The following is a 16,730-nucleotide window of genomic DNA, read 5'->3' as shown; positions in this document are numbered from 1 at the left end:
TTTTACTAATACAAATCAGTATATTTGGCTCTCTCTTTAGCTAATCTGGTATTTCACCCATCCTTCACATTTTACATTTTAAAATATATATTTTTTTCAGTGTAAAAGATACTACTTAACTTTTATTCAAAATCTACCTGTTCATTTTGTTTATATTTTAAAAATATTTGCTCATGTTTTTAATTGAATTTTGTTCTTAAATGTCTTATGTGGAACCACTTTATATTATGTATCTGAAAATTCCCGCATCTGAAATAGTTGATAGCCAAACATGTTATTTCTGCTTTCCCATATGTCCTTTTGTTTATTTGTTTGTTTGATGGTCTTTGATTTTGAGCTTCTATTTATTTAATATTAACACACGGTATTGAAAAATTGCTAGCTCAAAAAGTGTGTGCTTTCTTCCAGAGAAGATTTTTATTTCTTGTTGGAATCCAAAGGCTGTTCATAACTGGAGTCCCTGCTTAATGAAGAAAGCTCAACATCCACATCCATCTTGAAGCTTCCCCTATCAAGCTCTTACTCTTTGGATCATATTACTTTTATCAGTATTTTCCCTCAGAATAGCATCTATCCTTATTATTCATTGCTTACCACTCGGAATTTGAAAAGTATGAATGTGTGTGTATGTGTGTACATATGCCTACATGCTTGTGGAGAGAGAGAGAGAGAGAGAGAGAGAGATAGCTCATATGTGTGTTAAATCACTGAGGCTTAGACTTGTCTTCACTAGTCATCTGGGACTCTTTAGAAATGCCAGTCTTCCACACATATAGAAATAGACACTTGTTGCTCTAATTTTTACAACAGACTGAATTTCTTCCTCCCTGCAAACTATTCTCTGGCTTTGTTAAGTGTATTTTTGAGATCACTTAACAAGAATCTATTGAATATATTATATTTCTTGCATTATCTATACCCTGTTTTCCCATCTTTATACTTAAGTAGTACAAACTTTTACTGAGTATCTGCCATTTCTTACTATTTTTTTTAAATGATTGAATGCTAGACATTCTGGAATATTCTTATAGAAATGGTTGGTCCCCTAGTCCCTAATTATGGTTTTATAGCTTTCTGCCACTCTTGTGTACATAAATTATAATAATATTTAGAAACATATACCATGATGATGAAAGCATTATCTCTTAAGTCAAGAGTAATGATGATGATAGTTAAGGTATTTGAATGCTTCTTATCAGATACGATATTAGAAGAACTATGATTCTAATTTTATAGATGAGGATGATAATTTGCAGAAGGCTACACAGCTTATATTAATGCAAGTGTTAGTATTTTATGTTCTATCTGAAATATATGAAAATAGCAAACTAAGGAGAGTTCTTAATGACGAACACAAAATGTTAGTAGTAATTACTAGGTATTCTGTTATCTCTCCACTTGCATGTATTGTTGCCTCATTCCTTGACCATGTTTTGCAAAATATGTTGCATAATGGTTTTCATTCTTCAAGATGGCTAGATTGGGTGACTCTTTGCAGCTTCTTGTATTACCAAACATAGGCAAGTTGTATCAAGCTTGGGCCCATGCTGCCTTATTCTATCTTTAGACTTTTAGAGAACCCAAAATTAGCTTGAATGAGTCTAGACACAAACCATCAGCCAGCAGCATGTTTCCATAATGTTAAACAGTTACTTTGAGTTTTGTTTGTGTTGCCTGCTTATGGGAACATTTGAGCTTGGTCTCTAATTATATTTGATATATATTTTTACAAATCTCTTAATGTGAGTAAAATGTTCAGCTTAAAATGCATATACCTTTAAGCATGAAACATAAAGTTTGGTTGGTAATGGACTCAATACTGTGTTCTAAATGTCTGCACAGCACTACAAATGAAAATATTTGAATTGTGCAATTTGGCAAATTGAAAATACTAATAAAAACATGGGAACAGTAGGATGTCCATGAAAGAAATGTGTTTCCCTTTAACTTATCCTGACAAAAGAGAAACATAATAACATGTTGATTCACTAAAGAACTGAACATACAAGCATGAATTGTAGAATCTTAAGGAAACCAGTAATTCCCTACACTCTACAGAGGACTGCTAAGAAATATATTTTTTTGTTCTTTTTTTTTTTTTATTGTACTTTGGCTTATGTGCAAATCATGCAGGATTGTTGCATAGGTACATACATGGCAAGGTGGTTTGCTGCCTTTATCCCCCCATCACCCACATCTGGTATTTATCCCCTTGTTATCCATCCCCACCCTCCCTACCCCCTGTTGTCCCTCCTCAGCACCCCCCCCCCAGCAACTGATTGCAGTATGCTCCCCTCCCTGTGTCCATGTGTTCTCATTGTTCAACACCTGCCTATGGGTGAGAACATGCAGTGTTTTGTTTTCTGTTCTTGTGTCAGTTTGCTGAGAATGATGGTTTCCAGTTTCATCCATGTCTCCATGAAGGACACGAGCTCATTGTTTTTTATGACTGCATAGTATTCCATGGTGTATATGTGCCACATTTTCTTTATCCAGTCTATCGCTGATGGTCATTTGGGTTGGTTCCAAGTCTTTGCTATTGTAAACAGTGCTGCAATGAACATACGTGTACATGTATCTTTATAATAGAACAATTTATAATTCTTTGGGTATATACCCAGTAATGGGATTGCTCCTTGCTTGCTTTTAGTCTTCATTCTAAGGAAAAAGCTTGTTTTCTGGAGGGACCTTGCCAAAGCAAGACTTTTGGACAGTGTGGTCAGAAAGAAGACAGTTCTTTCCTTTTTGTTAAAAAGTATTGACTAATGAACTTCATCTTTTGACTTTCCCCCAGGTTATTTGGAGTCCTCAGTTTAACTCCAATTTCTCTTAAAGCACAACAAAAACATTTTAGTTGTTAGGATATCTACCTTTAATGCTAGTAAATGTCCAAGTTTTTAACTTCTAAGAATAAAAGGTGATATAGCAGAGAAGAGCTAAAATAGGAGCTAATGGAAGTCTGTTTATTCTGTATTAAGAAATTTCTAAATGCAAAAGCTTTACAGTAAGAAACTGTCTTATATATGGAAAAATATTTTTCTGTGAAAGAGAGTTCTAGGAAAGCAGATACATTTACAACCAAATTGAAGAATAGTAATAGCAAAATCATGGGATTATGTTAAACTAAAAATAAGTAAATGAAAAACTTGGTGATGAAATATGGATTGTTGTAATGAATATTTATTTTGAGTTTCTTATTCTATATTATTTTAGAGGAATGTATAAGCCATAATTATTGCTGTCTTTGGTGTCCAGGCAGTTCAGACCTTCATCTTTCAACAGCACTTTGGAGTTACATGTTATTCCTTACATAGGACTGAATAGATCCTGATTTTCATTGCCTATTGCTGAAATGTTACAAAATTATTCAGTGACTGCAGTAATTCTTATATTATAAACTCATTTTATTTTATTTAACATATATATGCCAGATACTATTCTGACCACTTAACATATTTTTACTCATGTCATATGATAATTGAATATTTGTATACTGCTTTAAAACTTAAAAAATTAAAGAAACTTCATAGATTTGTAGAGTTCTGTGCCATTTTCTTCTCTTATTATCTTTTCCATTACCAATTAACACATTCAGTCTCTTTCCTGCTATCCACACTAATGTGTTAAAACACTTCATACTGCCTGCAAATATTCTTTTCTTTTTAAAAGTTTTTAAAAAGTATTTTAAAAAGTTGTTTGCTCATTCTACATTTTTGAATTATTTACTTCAGTAAACAATTCCAAAACTTTGCAGATAAATCATTCCATTCTCTCTCTCTCTCTCTCGTTTTTTACCTTTTAAAACATTTAATCAATATTAACAGCCAATTCTGCATTTATTTCTAAGTAGTAATGGTTAAATGCTTCAAAATTTAGTTCATACTTTATGATTTGGTAGTGCTTTCCATTTTGATGAAATACAAATGAAATTTTTCAGGTTTATCATACTTAGGTACCATATGTGATGCTTCACAAAGCTGCTTAATTAATGAAGAAAAGGGACTCATTTCTGCTTTTACTATAGCCCATGAACTTGGGCACACGTAAGTACCTTCTGTCACCTCCTTAATGTGCATTCTATTTATTTTTGCACAGAATGCCTGAAATTCCATCTTCAGTTGAGTAATTAGCACCTTTGTTTCTTCATAAAATGTTATTAGTGTAATTTTTTTTCCCTGAAATGCTAACTCTGGCTCTTTTGTGATCTATGTTAGGTCAGACAGGCTGCACAGATCAACAGACTAAGCAAAGAACTAAAACTTGGGAATTCTTTTATTTCCTTTACTGTATTGGATACATGACAAGCACTTCTGGCTCTGTCTCTTGTTATCCTATATATAACCAGGTACTGTCCTCTACCATTTTATAGGAAGGCCTGCATGGGCTCCTGGTTCTGGGGGACTCCCCCAAATATTTGTAATACCAACTCACTTCTTTCTCTCAGTAATGTGCCCCAGCAAAGGATATTGCCCATGGGAATTTCTTAGTTACTAAAAAATTTTTTTTTCAAGTTTTCACTTTTTCCATAGTTGCTCATAAAAATTTGGGATTCTCTTACCTGTTCCTGCATTACTGAAAAATATACTGGGGTTCTATGTTCTAAGGATGGAGGCTGTGATATCTCATGATATTCTTGGAGCTCCCATGGAAAGTCAGAAACCCCTACAAATATATCCTCTGAAGAAAGATTCTAAACATACACCCCAGAACTCCTGGTGTTTCTTTGTTATCTACTAGTAAGGACCTGAGTCTAGAGTTGCTGCTCTTAGTTTGATGACATTTAATTTCCTATTCATGCCTTTAGATATCATTAGAGCATTCAAGGGGAATAATAATTTTAAATAGAGATAATTTTTAGTAAACTATCATCTCTTCAGTTCCATTTTTGCATAGTTATGTCTCATAATCATCAACAAGCTACACACTTTATTTTTTAAGTTGTTTTTGAAGTAGGGGGATAGGATGAGCAGAATATACTGTGGACAGTAGAAGTATTGCAGCAACATCTGGGTAGCGCTATGTCCTGCTTTACAAGGCTGCTAACCAGTAGAAGACTATTTTTGCAGAGAGTGCCATCTTAGATATTTGTTTTCCTCCTTAGAAACTCTTTAGGTGTCTCTAGTATATGGGTAAGTTGTTTAATTTTAAAAATGGTTTAAATATAAATTTTAGCAAGTAAGGCTCTGAATTAAGTGCTTTCAGTATTCCTTCTAAACTTGAGCTAATACTTGAGTTCCCCCCAAATTGCACAGGATCTGCTGCTGACCTGCTGATTATTTAATATTTAAGTGATGAAGATTTGACTGCCCTTTAGGAATGTTTTTATTATTCTAGTTCTGTTGAGCATCACTTAGGAAGTATGGACCTGAAAAGTATTTCTTTCATATAAAATAGATGGGTACTATAGAATGATGAGAACTGGGGATTCACAAAGTTCTTACGATATTGTAGCAATAGACAAAGGTCTAGAATTTAGTGTGGTATTATCTTTACCTAATCTTTATCCACACACATCTGCTGGGATATCCATGTTGAACCTGCAGGCACTTTTATGTGAATGCTGTGGTCCATATTATGATGAGGTGCAGCAAAGTCCAAATATTTTGATTGTGTAGACTCAGATGCCATATCACCAGACTATAATATTTCTCAGCCATCAGGTACTTCTAACTATGAACACTGTAAGGCCTTATGGAGAGTTGGATTTCAAATTATGATATAAGCAGATTTATCTGTATTTTATGTTATAGTGCAAATATAAAGGATCTGTTACGAATATTGTATGCATCTTTTGATATCCCTTTTAAGTGTTTATTTTTATTTTTAGACTTGGTATTCAACATGACGATAGTCCCAGATGTGAAGAAATGAAAATTAGACAGTATCATGTAATGGCCCCTTCTTTAAGTTTCCACATGAGTCCTTGGACATGGTCAAAGTGTAGTCAAAAATATATTACCGAATTCCTAGAGTAAGTAAATTTATGTTAAATAATTGAACATGTATTCGATTATAAGATTTGAAATTGATATTTTTAAAGGTGGTTTAATTTATGTTTAGCTTTTCCTTGTTTAAATTTATGTTTAATTTCACTGTACAAATGGGTATTTAAAAATAAGAAACGAGTTATGTGTATATATATAATTTCACTCTTTAAAATAAATATTTTCATTGTAGTCAGACCTAGCTATTATTTTTTAATCTGGATTCTTTCTTGTGATGAAAACTATGTTTGATGGGAGACTTAATGGGAATTCTAGTTTCCTTATATGTTTTTGAATTTTTTCTGAAGTTACTAGGTAACATTTTGAGAGAAATTTGAGTGGCTCAAGTTTGAGGTACCCCTGAAGGACAGAGAATAGGTAAAGTCAAATTATGAATTATTTTGATAGCTCTCTAAAGCCACAGAGATGCTGAGTCTTTAACTTTGCATACTCTTTCAGGAGTTCTTTTTAGCTCTGAAGAGAGTTAGTAGATCTAGGTTTTCCTTGACTCATTTCTCCACTTTCCTTCTGGTTTCTCTGCTTGCAAATTTATTTTATTTGAATGATGTTTCTTTCTAAGTCACTAAAACTTTTCTAAAAGGCAAGCCTGAGCTCTTTCCCAGTAATCTTTTTGTATAAATGTAACACTACTTCACTTCTTCTACTGATATATTCTAATCATCAATTTCACAGCATTAGTATTTTCTAATTTCTTCTCTCTTATGAAAACTATGGGAAAATATAAACTTTTGCTTTGGAATATATGTTTGTAAATACATCCTCAAATTATAACCAACAGTGATAATACTTACTTCTATGGGAACTTGACTTGAAAGCACAACTTATACTTGCTGATCTGTACAGAATTGTATATAGCTTTGTTCAATGATTAAAAATACTGATGTGATGTGTAAAAGTACCAATGGTGTACTTTTCTTTTTGGAAGGGGGTAATATTTTGATTTTCTTCAAAGAAGATTTTTAAGGTTACATGTTCATTTAATTGGAAAATTGATATTTTTCCTTTTAGCCAGTAAAATATTTCAAAAAAGATTTAATTATTGCAGTGGGATAAAGAGTTGCTTTTAGCCCAATTGGAGTAGCTGTACAGTTTTCTGCATACTGAACCTTGGATGGTAAACTAGTAGTAATACATATATTTCTAATGCTTTTTCCTAAGTCATTCAAACATATTGTGTATTATGATAGCAAGTTAAGAGATATTACCACTCTCAATTTACAGATGAGGAAACTGTGGTTCAGGGAGATAGGGAGATTAAAAAATTTGTCCATGGCCATGCATCTTGGCAATTGATGGAACCAAAATGTAAGTTCCGAAAGCCAGTGATCTTGACTCTTCCATACTCCCACCTTGAAAGACCTCTTGAGGTGGAGACAGCATAAAACTTTTTGAAACTCCTTTTTTGTTATTATTGCTGTGTAGGGCTAGAAATATACTTTTTCAAGTGATTTGAAAACTTATTTTTCCAACATTTTAACAGTTGGTCATTATACTTGAGACATTATTATTGGAGAGCAAAGTAGACCAAAAGTGTGATATGGATATATATTTAATAAATAATGTTCTGATGAATTTGTGTTTATTACTTATCATTTTTTAAAATTGCCACCTTCAAGGTGGTTGTGGGGATCAAGTGCAAACGTGCATATTAAAGATCCTTTGTAAACTGTGAAGTCATCTTTATGTGTAGGAACATTACTATACTGATATTGATGTGAGTTGGTTTTTTAAGTTATGAATAAATACTGATATTCTCTTTGAAAATAAAGAATTACAGAAAATGTGAAAAAGAATCATACTGGAATGTATCCATGTGTATTCACAATGGCGTATTTTCTGTCATTGGTACAGTTCTGGTAACGCGGAATGTCTTCTTGACAAACCAAATGAAGAAATATATAATCTGCCTTCAGAACTTCCTGGATCACAATATGATGGAAACAAGCAGTGTGAACTTACATTTGGTCCTGGGTCAAAAGTGTGTCCTAAGACTGTAAGAAAAATTCTTTTCTTTTGTTTGAAAGCTACCATAAAGTTATACTTAGAATATATTTTAAAATTTGTGTTTATTCTCTTGAACAGAAAGTGAACTAAATATAGCTTTTAAGTCTGATAATTTAGAATTTGTCAAAAAGTGCTAAGAAAAGGAAAATTAAAACTTATTGACTAATTATTATGTGTCAGATACTGTTTTGGGTACTTAAAAATTATCTTTGTTAACTCTCACAAATTCCTATGAAGTATTCTCATTTAGAAAATAGGAAAGTTACATAATTTGAAAACTAAAGGCATTGAAATGTTTATTTTCAAATGATATTATTTTGAGGTTAAGGAGAAAATATAGATAGGTGTTTTGAATCTGAATTGTCTCAAAGACACCGGGAATCTAGCTAATAATAAAGTACATTTTCCTTTACACATGTTTGAATCTCAAAGAACTAAATTTGGGAGCATACTGTTCAGTTTTCATTGAGCTATTACTTTATAATATTTTGATGATTTTTCATAATTAGACACTTATAATTGTCATTGAAATAGTTGATCCTAACACTTTTATTGGATCTATAATTATGATTTTCTTTTATATGGGGGATTTAGGATTTAGTTTAGAATAAATGTCACTGCTTTGGTGAATCCATGCTTTACTCTTCCATGTAGAGTACTCATTCAGTTTTTCTTATTCCCTATATACTTTTGCTTAATTACTTCCCTCCTTACTAGATTATGAGGATCACTGGACCAGGAATGTAAACTTACTCTATCATTAAAATAAATATCTACTCCTAGTATTCAGTTTAGGATTTGTCACACGGTACATGCCACAAAATAAATGTTTATTGACTATTGAATGAATTAATTAAGTAGAGAATGCAGGACAGGCAAAGCTCATTTCATATAGTTACTATTCTTCCTAAAACCTTACATATAGAATCACAAATTTCGATAAGCCTTTAAACATCCACTGTGAAGTGGGGAAGGTTTACTTAATATATCATAATAAAAGATACATTTCTTTCCAATCTGATTTGGACACTAAATAAACATTGAATTTAAATTCAGAAAAAGAAAGGAATTATATTGGGTATAGCTCATATGACCTGCTGTGAACTTTTGTTTCTTTCAAAAACTTCAGAGCCCTTTGTTCAAAAATTGAAAGTAGGCATTATATTCACAAAATAGGAAACTTCAGTATACATTATACATTATTTCAATGCTGATTATTCATACATTCCACCATTGTATCAATAGCGGCTTTTGGCAACTTCTTATGAATAACATTTAACAACAAAAAGGTCTTTAGAAAAATATGTTGTAAAGAGAAAAAACATCTCAAATAATTTTGAAAATTTCTACTCCAATTCATATCTCCTATTCAATGTATGAAGAAATTTTTTTAAAAAGATGTTTTCAGGAAAATGTCAGTTTTATGTGTTTATAAGAGAAAATCAATGACTAGAACTTACTTAGTAAAAAAGTTCACTGATTAGTTTCAGCTTATACCATAGAACCAGGAAATAGATCAATTTATAAACCAATATGTAATACTGAATTGAACCAGTGTTGTGGTGCTATCCTTATGCTGGCTTGCCTGCCTTTTGTTACTCTGCAGAATACATGCAGGCATCTGTGGTGCACAAGTGCAGAAAGAGTTGACAAGAGATGTTTAACTCAACGTGTGCCACCAGCGGATGGAACAGAATGTGGTCCTGGGATGGTAGGTTTTCTCCAAGGGTGAGTCTTGTATGAAGACATTATCCCAGGATGTGATTGCTCTGCATTTTAGCACTCTGTTCATTATTTACTGTCAGCTTTTCTTCAGCTGGCTAATGTTATTGCCACGTTTGTTTGCTATAGTACATTGTCAACTGAATTAAATTTTTAATTTTATCCCATTTCTAAGCTATGGAAGATGAATACTAAAGTTTTCTACGGTTAGCCTATAAATAGTTACATGGATATATAGTTATCTATGTATATTATATTGTTGTTTTTAAAATTGTTACATTTCTAAGGTATGGCAGATGAATATTAAAGTTTTGTATAGTAGCATATAAATAATTACATGGATATATAATTATCTATATACATTACAATGTTACTATTAAAATTGAGTACAGACATAACAGTCCTAATATTTTGGCAAATTCTCCAAATTCAAGAATATTTCTATTTCATACATTTTTTTTCCTTAAAATGCAGTTAATACAATTGAAAGTTTTAAGTGGCTTCTTTAGACCTTTATTGTTTCTAAGTGTATTAAGATGCATTATACCCCTTAAATCAACAACCTCACATGCTACGTCTTTATTATTCCAACAGTCATTAACTTATCTAAATTTGCTACCATGATGTTGATCTATGCATTATACTTATATATACCTTAATTTCAAAAACTCATGTTTATGCCCTAACTGGATTTAGACTACTAATAAATTAGCTATAAAAAGTACATTTCCTAATATTTGTAAATATATCAATCACTACTTTTGCCACAGGCAATCAATCCTGAAGGTTGATAACGCTCACTATGATAAAGAAAAGTGTCACATGAGAGGATGAAGTCATAGTGAACTTTGGTGCTCCAGGACAGCCTCAGTGGCCAGTGTTGACTACATTATGTGTTTAGTCTGTCAGCATCTCTGAATGCTCTCAGTGTAAAAGGAACATTTCCTTGGCAATGGATTGGCTAATTCTGCCTCTCTGTTACCTTCACATTAGCCAAAAAGATAAACATCTTAAAAATAAGGTCAGTTCAGTAGCTAAACTTGTGCCCTTATTACCTGTTGCTTCATTGAAATATTTATACCAGCTATTGCTTTTCTCTTGAATCACTTTTGCATCAAAAGGCATGTGTCTCCTATGAATGTTGCTCACATCACAAATTAATTGGTTAGTAATATTTTATTTTGAACTTGAAGTTTTGTAGCAGCTGAAGTACTCATTGAAATCATCTAACACACTAATAAGCTTTTTGTAATTTTAGGACTAGAGTTCTAGTGGGCTTTTTCAGTTCAGCTGGCTTTGAATTTTAAAATTTGATCACATTTCTATTTGGTGGTTAAGAATTATTTAAAGGACTTCACTTTTTTCTCAGTTCCTGTGACTAGTATTAGAAGATGCTTTTTGACTAAAAGGGTGGCATTTGTGAGAGTGACTACCTGAGGCTGAGCAGAAGGAAAAAAAAACCTTTTGAAGTATGAATGCTGGACTGCTGATACTGGTGCATTTGTGCTCTAAGATGTTCGCCTGATTAAAATCCAGGATTGGCACCTTCCTCTGTTCCTTAGCAACTTTTCAAGTTGTTGTATGCCATGAACCTTCAGGATTGATTGCCTGTGGCAAAAGTAGTGATTGATGTATTTACAAATATTAGGAGATGTACTTTTTATAGCTGATTTATTAGTAGTCTAAATCCAGTTAGGGCATAAACATGAGTTTTTGAAATTAAGGTATATATAAGTATAATGCATAGATCTTAGGTATACAGTTTGATGGATTTTAACAAATGTGGATGCACATATAGCCAACATCCCAGTAAAAATTATAACATTTCTATCACTTTTAAAAGTTCAGTTGTGCCTCTATCTAGACAATTTTCTTTCCTTCCAGAGAGAACTCTTGTTCTGATTTTTATTTCCACAGATTAGTTTTTTTCTTGTTCTTGCTATAAATAGAACTCTACAGTGTCCTCTTTTTTGGAGGAGTGGGATGGGACAGGTGTCTTTCGTTCAACCTAATATTTTTAAGCTTCATCCATATTATTGTGTGCATCAGCAGTTCCCATCTACAGTGTCCTCTTTTTTGGAGGAGTGGGATGGGACAGGTGTCTTTCATTCAACCTAATATTTTTAAGCTTCATCCATATTATTGTGTGCATCAGCAGTTCATTCCTGTATACCACAGTATAATTCAACTATGTGGATATACCATAATTTGTTTATAAATTCTTCTGTCAATAGATATTTGAATCATTTCTGGTGTTTGGTTATTATGAATAAAGCTGCCATGAACATCCTTGTACAAGTCTTCTTGTAGACATATGTTTATGTTTTTCTTGGAGTAGAATTTCTGGATTATAGGGTAAATGTATGTTTAACATCATAAGAAAGTGCCAAACCATGTTCTGAAATATGTGTACCATTTTAGACTCCCCCCAGCAATGTAGGAAAGTTCCAGTTACTCTGTATTTCTTGCTGAATTTTGATATTGTTAGTCTTTTTTTAAAAAAATGTTGCCATTCTAGTAGGTATAAAATGGAATCTCATTGTGGTTTTAACTTGTATTTCAATGATTATTATTAGCCTTGTATATCTTCTCATGTGCTTATTGGCCATTTGAATATTTTCCCAATGAGATGGTAGGATAAGCATGGATTTATTGGGATTCAAGGTAAATGTGATGAGATACTACGATGTTCTTTAGAGCCAATGCAGATTAAATGCAAAGGTGGTATTTGGGGTAACATCATGTGGATTATAATAGGTATAAATTCCCTTTTTAAAATTAATTAAGCACAGTGAACCCCTGTATATTTAGCTGTATTCAGTATTAAAAGGACCTTTTATTGAAGGGACATTTGAAACAAATATTCTATAATTTTACCTTATCCTTCTTCTTTAGTCCCTTTATCTTATGACTATCTAATGAATCTGTGTGCTGAACGCTTTTGGTAGTAAATCAAGATGTGCGAAGCCATGGTGAACCCTTCTGATAATGAGTTAATTTTACAACATGGTGAATAGTATAACATTATAATGTCTTTATGCCCTAATCTCTCAAATTATTTTTTTAAACAGCAAGGATTACTTAAATTGTTTGTGAAAGATGCTTACAAAGTACAATGCACATCGTACATTATGAGATTTTTTTTCCCTTCTAATATGACTTTCTCATATTGAATGACTTTTTCTAATGGAGAGCACAAAGCATTTTTGCTGCTAAAATCTTGGCTATGGGATTCATTCAATCAGCAAAGATTTATCAACGGCCTACTATATCAGGCACTATTTTAGTTACACAATTTCTCATTTTCTTCTGTTGCTGTAGGATACATGAGTTAACAAAACAGGCAAGACCTCTGTCCTCATGTAGCTTAAGTTCTAGAGGGAGACTAGAATATTACAAATAATTAATATAATAGTACCATCAAACTGATTGGTGCTATGGACAAGAAAAGTAGAGCAGGAAACTGATTAGAAGTTTTATGGTAGGAGAGAGCAGATGGCAATTTAAAATATGATGATCAGGACAGATATTATATGCAGTTACCAAATTAGCTGTCTTAAAGGAGATGGGAGGGTTAGCTATGAGGATATCTGGGGTAAATGAGTTCCCAACAAAAGGAACAGCTGAGCTCCTAAGTCTGGAGCATGCCTGGGATGTTCAAAGAAGAGCAAGTAGGACATTTTAGCTGGTGTGAAGCAAAGAGAGAAAGAGACTTGTAAGGAGTAACTGCAGGAAGATTTCCTAAAGCATTGCAGGTGTGAAAGAAAAATATCTTGGGCCCCTTCAAGCTGGGAATGGCTCAGGACAAACTTGCCTCCTATTCTAGTCAAGCCATCCCTTTGCTCACAGAGATAGATGCATATTCTGATTGCTTCCTTTGGAAATATTTATCAGAAGCCCAAAAGAATGCAACCATCTGTCTCTTACCTACCTGTGATGCAGAAGCTCCCAGTGGGGGGACCCTGCTTTGAGCTATCTCCGCTTTTCTGGAGGGAACTAATATACTTCTTACATATCGAATGATGTCTCATGTCTCCCTAAAATGTATAAAAACAAGCTGTGCCCTGACCACCTCGGGCACATGTCAGGACTTCCTGAGGCTGTGTCATGGGCATGTCCTCAACCTTGATAAAATAAACTTTCTAAATTAACTGAGGCCTGTCTTAAATTTTGGGGGTTCACACAGGCCATTGTGAGAACTGCACATTTACTCAAAATAATGAAGGATTTGAATGGATTCATAACAGATTTGACTTGGCTTAAAAAGAGATCATCTGGCAACTGTGTTAAGGCTAAACTATCGGGGACAAGAATGGAAACACACATCTACTTAGCTATTTCAGTGATAAAAATAAGAGATGCTAGTGCTTAAACCAAAATGGTAGTAGTGGGATAATGAAAGATCATTTTTTGATATATTTTAAAAGGAACTAGAACATTTATTGTAGCTAACATATCAGATCTGGAGTGTTCAAAGAGAAGAGAAATGATCACTAGGTTTTTGGCTGAACAACTTAGATCGACTCAGTAAAAGCAGGTTTTGAGCTGGCAGGGAAGGGATTCTGTTTTGGATATGCTATGCCTATGCTTGAAATGTTTATTAGACATTCCAGAAAATAGTCATAAGTAAGTAGACACATATATGAGACTGGAGTTTAGGAGAGAGATCTGGACTAGAAGTAACTGTTAATAGTAAAGAATTAAAAAACCAAGATATGAGCCTGCAGAGACATTCCAACATTAAGTTGTCACAAAGAAGAAGTTTAGGGGAGAGATCTTGACTATATGTGACTGTTAACAGAAAAGAAGAAAAAAACTGAGATATGATCTTGGAGAAACATTCCAACATTAAGTTGTCACAAAGAAGAAGAAGAAGAAACAGCAGAAGAAAATGAGTATAAATTAATTATGAAGGAAGAAAACCAAGTGTGTAGAGCCCTGGAAATGAAGAGAAAAAAATGTGTCAAAGAAGAAGAGTGATTAATTGTGCACATATTACTGATAAGGAAGACAGAGAATGAGAATTGGCTGTTGGCGACCTACACATGATCAGATTCATGGAGGAATAGGATATAAAAACCTGTCTGGGGTGAGGTTATGAGAGAATAGACAGGGAGTTAAAAAATGAACATGGACAACTCTTTCAAGGAGAAGCAGGGCAGTAGCTGGTAAGGGCAGCGAGATGTAAGAAAGATTTTGTTGTTCCTATTTTTTTTAAAGTAAGAGAAATAAGAGTTGTATTTGTATGTTAAGGAGAATAATCTAGGAAACTACTCTGCAAATTATTTGTAGTAAAAGATCACTTTTTTTCTTTTTAAAATAAAAATATTAAAATTTAAAATTAAAATATTTACAAACTGATACTTTTGTACAAAGTAATAAAAAGAATTGACTAGGAAAATGAAATGGAAAAAGGACACTCAAAATATACGCCAAATTTTTCTATGGAAAATAGTACAGCCATTCCTCACAAAATTATTAATCAAACTATCATATGATCCAGCCATTCTGCTTCTGGATATATACCCAAAGAATGAAAAGCAGGATCTCAAAGAGATATCTGTACACTCATGCTCATAGCAGCGTTATTCACAATACCTGAAGGTGAAAGCAGGAATTCAAGACAAGCCTGGCCAACATGGCGAAACCCTGTCTTTACTAAAAATACAAAAATCAGCTTGTTGTGGTGGCGCACAGCTGTAATGCCAGCTACTCAGGAGGCTGAGGTAGGAGAATTGCAGGAACCCAAGAGGCGGAGGTTGCAGCGAGCCAAGCGCATGCCACTCTGTACTCCAGCCTTGGCAACAGAGCGAGACCCCATCTCAAATAATAATAAAAAGGTGAAAGCTACTCAGTATCCATTGATGCATGAAAAGACAAACAAAGTGTGATAAATGCATATGCTATAGTTTGAATATTTGTCCCCTCCCAAACTCATATTGAATTTTAGTTGCCATTCTAACAGTAGTACGAGATGGGGCCTGTAAGATGTGACTAGGGTATAAGGGCTCTTCCCTCATGGGTGGATTTAATGCCTTATAAACGGGCCTTCAGGAGTGAGCTGTCTCAGCCCTTCTACATTCTGCCCTGTGGGGATCCAGTATTCCCTCCCTCCAGAGGATGCAGCGTGAAAGGTGCTATGTTGGAAGAAGAGAATGGCCTCATCAGACACCCAACCTGCCAGTCTTGACCTTAGACTTCCCAGATCTCAGACCTGTAGAAAATGAATTTCTGTTATTTAAAAGTTATACAATCCTGGGTATTCTTATATAGCAGCACTAAATGGACTAAGACAACATACAATGGAATATAATTCATTTTTATAAAGGAAGTTCTGACATATGCATGAACCTTGGGTATATTTCGCTAAGTGAAATAAGCCAGTCACATGAAGACTGGTACTATATGATTCCAATTATATGAAGTATCTGGAGTAGTCAAATTCATAGAAACAGAAAGTAGAATGGTGGTTATGAGGGGGTAGCGGGAAGGACAAAATGGGAGCTGTCACTTATTGGGTATAGGGTTTCAGTTTTGAAAGATGCAAAAGTTCTGGAGATTGATTGCACAACAATGAATATACCTAACACTATTGAACTATATACTTAAATCTGACTAAGATGGTAAACTTTATCTTATGCATGTTTTGCCACAATTAAAAATAAACACAAGCCACTTTTAAAATTGTTTATTTAGACATAAAATTTCTCTGTAAAAATCTTATAAAAATTTCTAAATGCATACTCTGAGCTTGTGTTATCTTCTCTCAACCTGGTAACTAGTTCATAGACTAGCCTGAGTGCATGGCCATACTTTGATTAGCTATCACTGAAATGATGACGATGTAGAAGAGATGAGAGAATTCTGGAGTGATGTTTGGTGTAGAGAAGGGATGGGATTAAGTGCACAAGCAGAGGGATTGACTTTAGGATCGTGAGTGTTCCAGTATGCTAACAGGCAACAAAGCTGAATGTATGGGTGCAGATGCTGTTGAATGGG

The 16,730-nt window shown here is 33.7% G+C and overlaps 1 protein-coding gene across 1 annotated transcript in view; it reads left to right on the top strand.

Moving 5' to 3' along the window:
* ADAMTS20 (ADAM metallopeptidase with thrombospondin type 1 motif 20) overlaps window positions 1-16,730 on the top strand; it is a 211,995-nt gene that overhangs the window by 77,982 nt on the left and 117,283 nt on the right. Inside the window, exons 8-11 of the mRNA XM_032248353.1 lie at window positions 3,938-4,043; window positions 5,828-5,971; window positions 7,857-7,998; window positions 9,616-9,720. Coding sequence (XP_032104244.1) covers window positions 3,938-4,043; window positions 5,828-5,971; window positions 7,857-7,998; window positions 9,616-9,720 — 497 coding nt within the window. The remainder of the gene's footprint in view (window positions 1-3,937; window positions 4,044-5,827; window positions 5,972-7,856; window positions 7,999-9,615; window positions 9,721-16,730) is intronic.

The sequence above is a fragment of the Sapajus apella genome, unplaced genomic scaffold (assembly GCF_009761245.1).
Source record: "Sapajus apella isolate SASKATOON/1434 unplaced genomic scaffold, GSC_monkey_1.0 scaffold66, whole genome shotgun sequence".
Taxonomy (NCBI): Eukaryota; Metazoa; Chordata; class Mammalia; order Primates; family Cebidae; genus Sapajus; species Sapajus apella.
The sequence above is the reverse complement of the archived record's forward strand: the minus strand, read 5'-3'. Positions and strand labels throughout refer to the sequence as shown.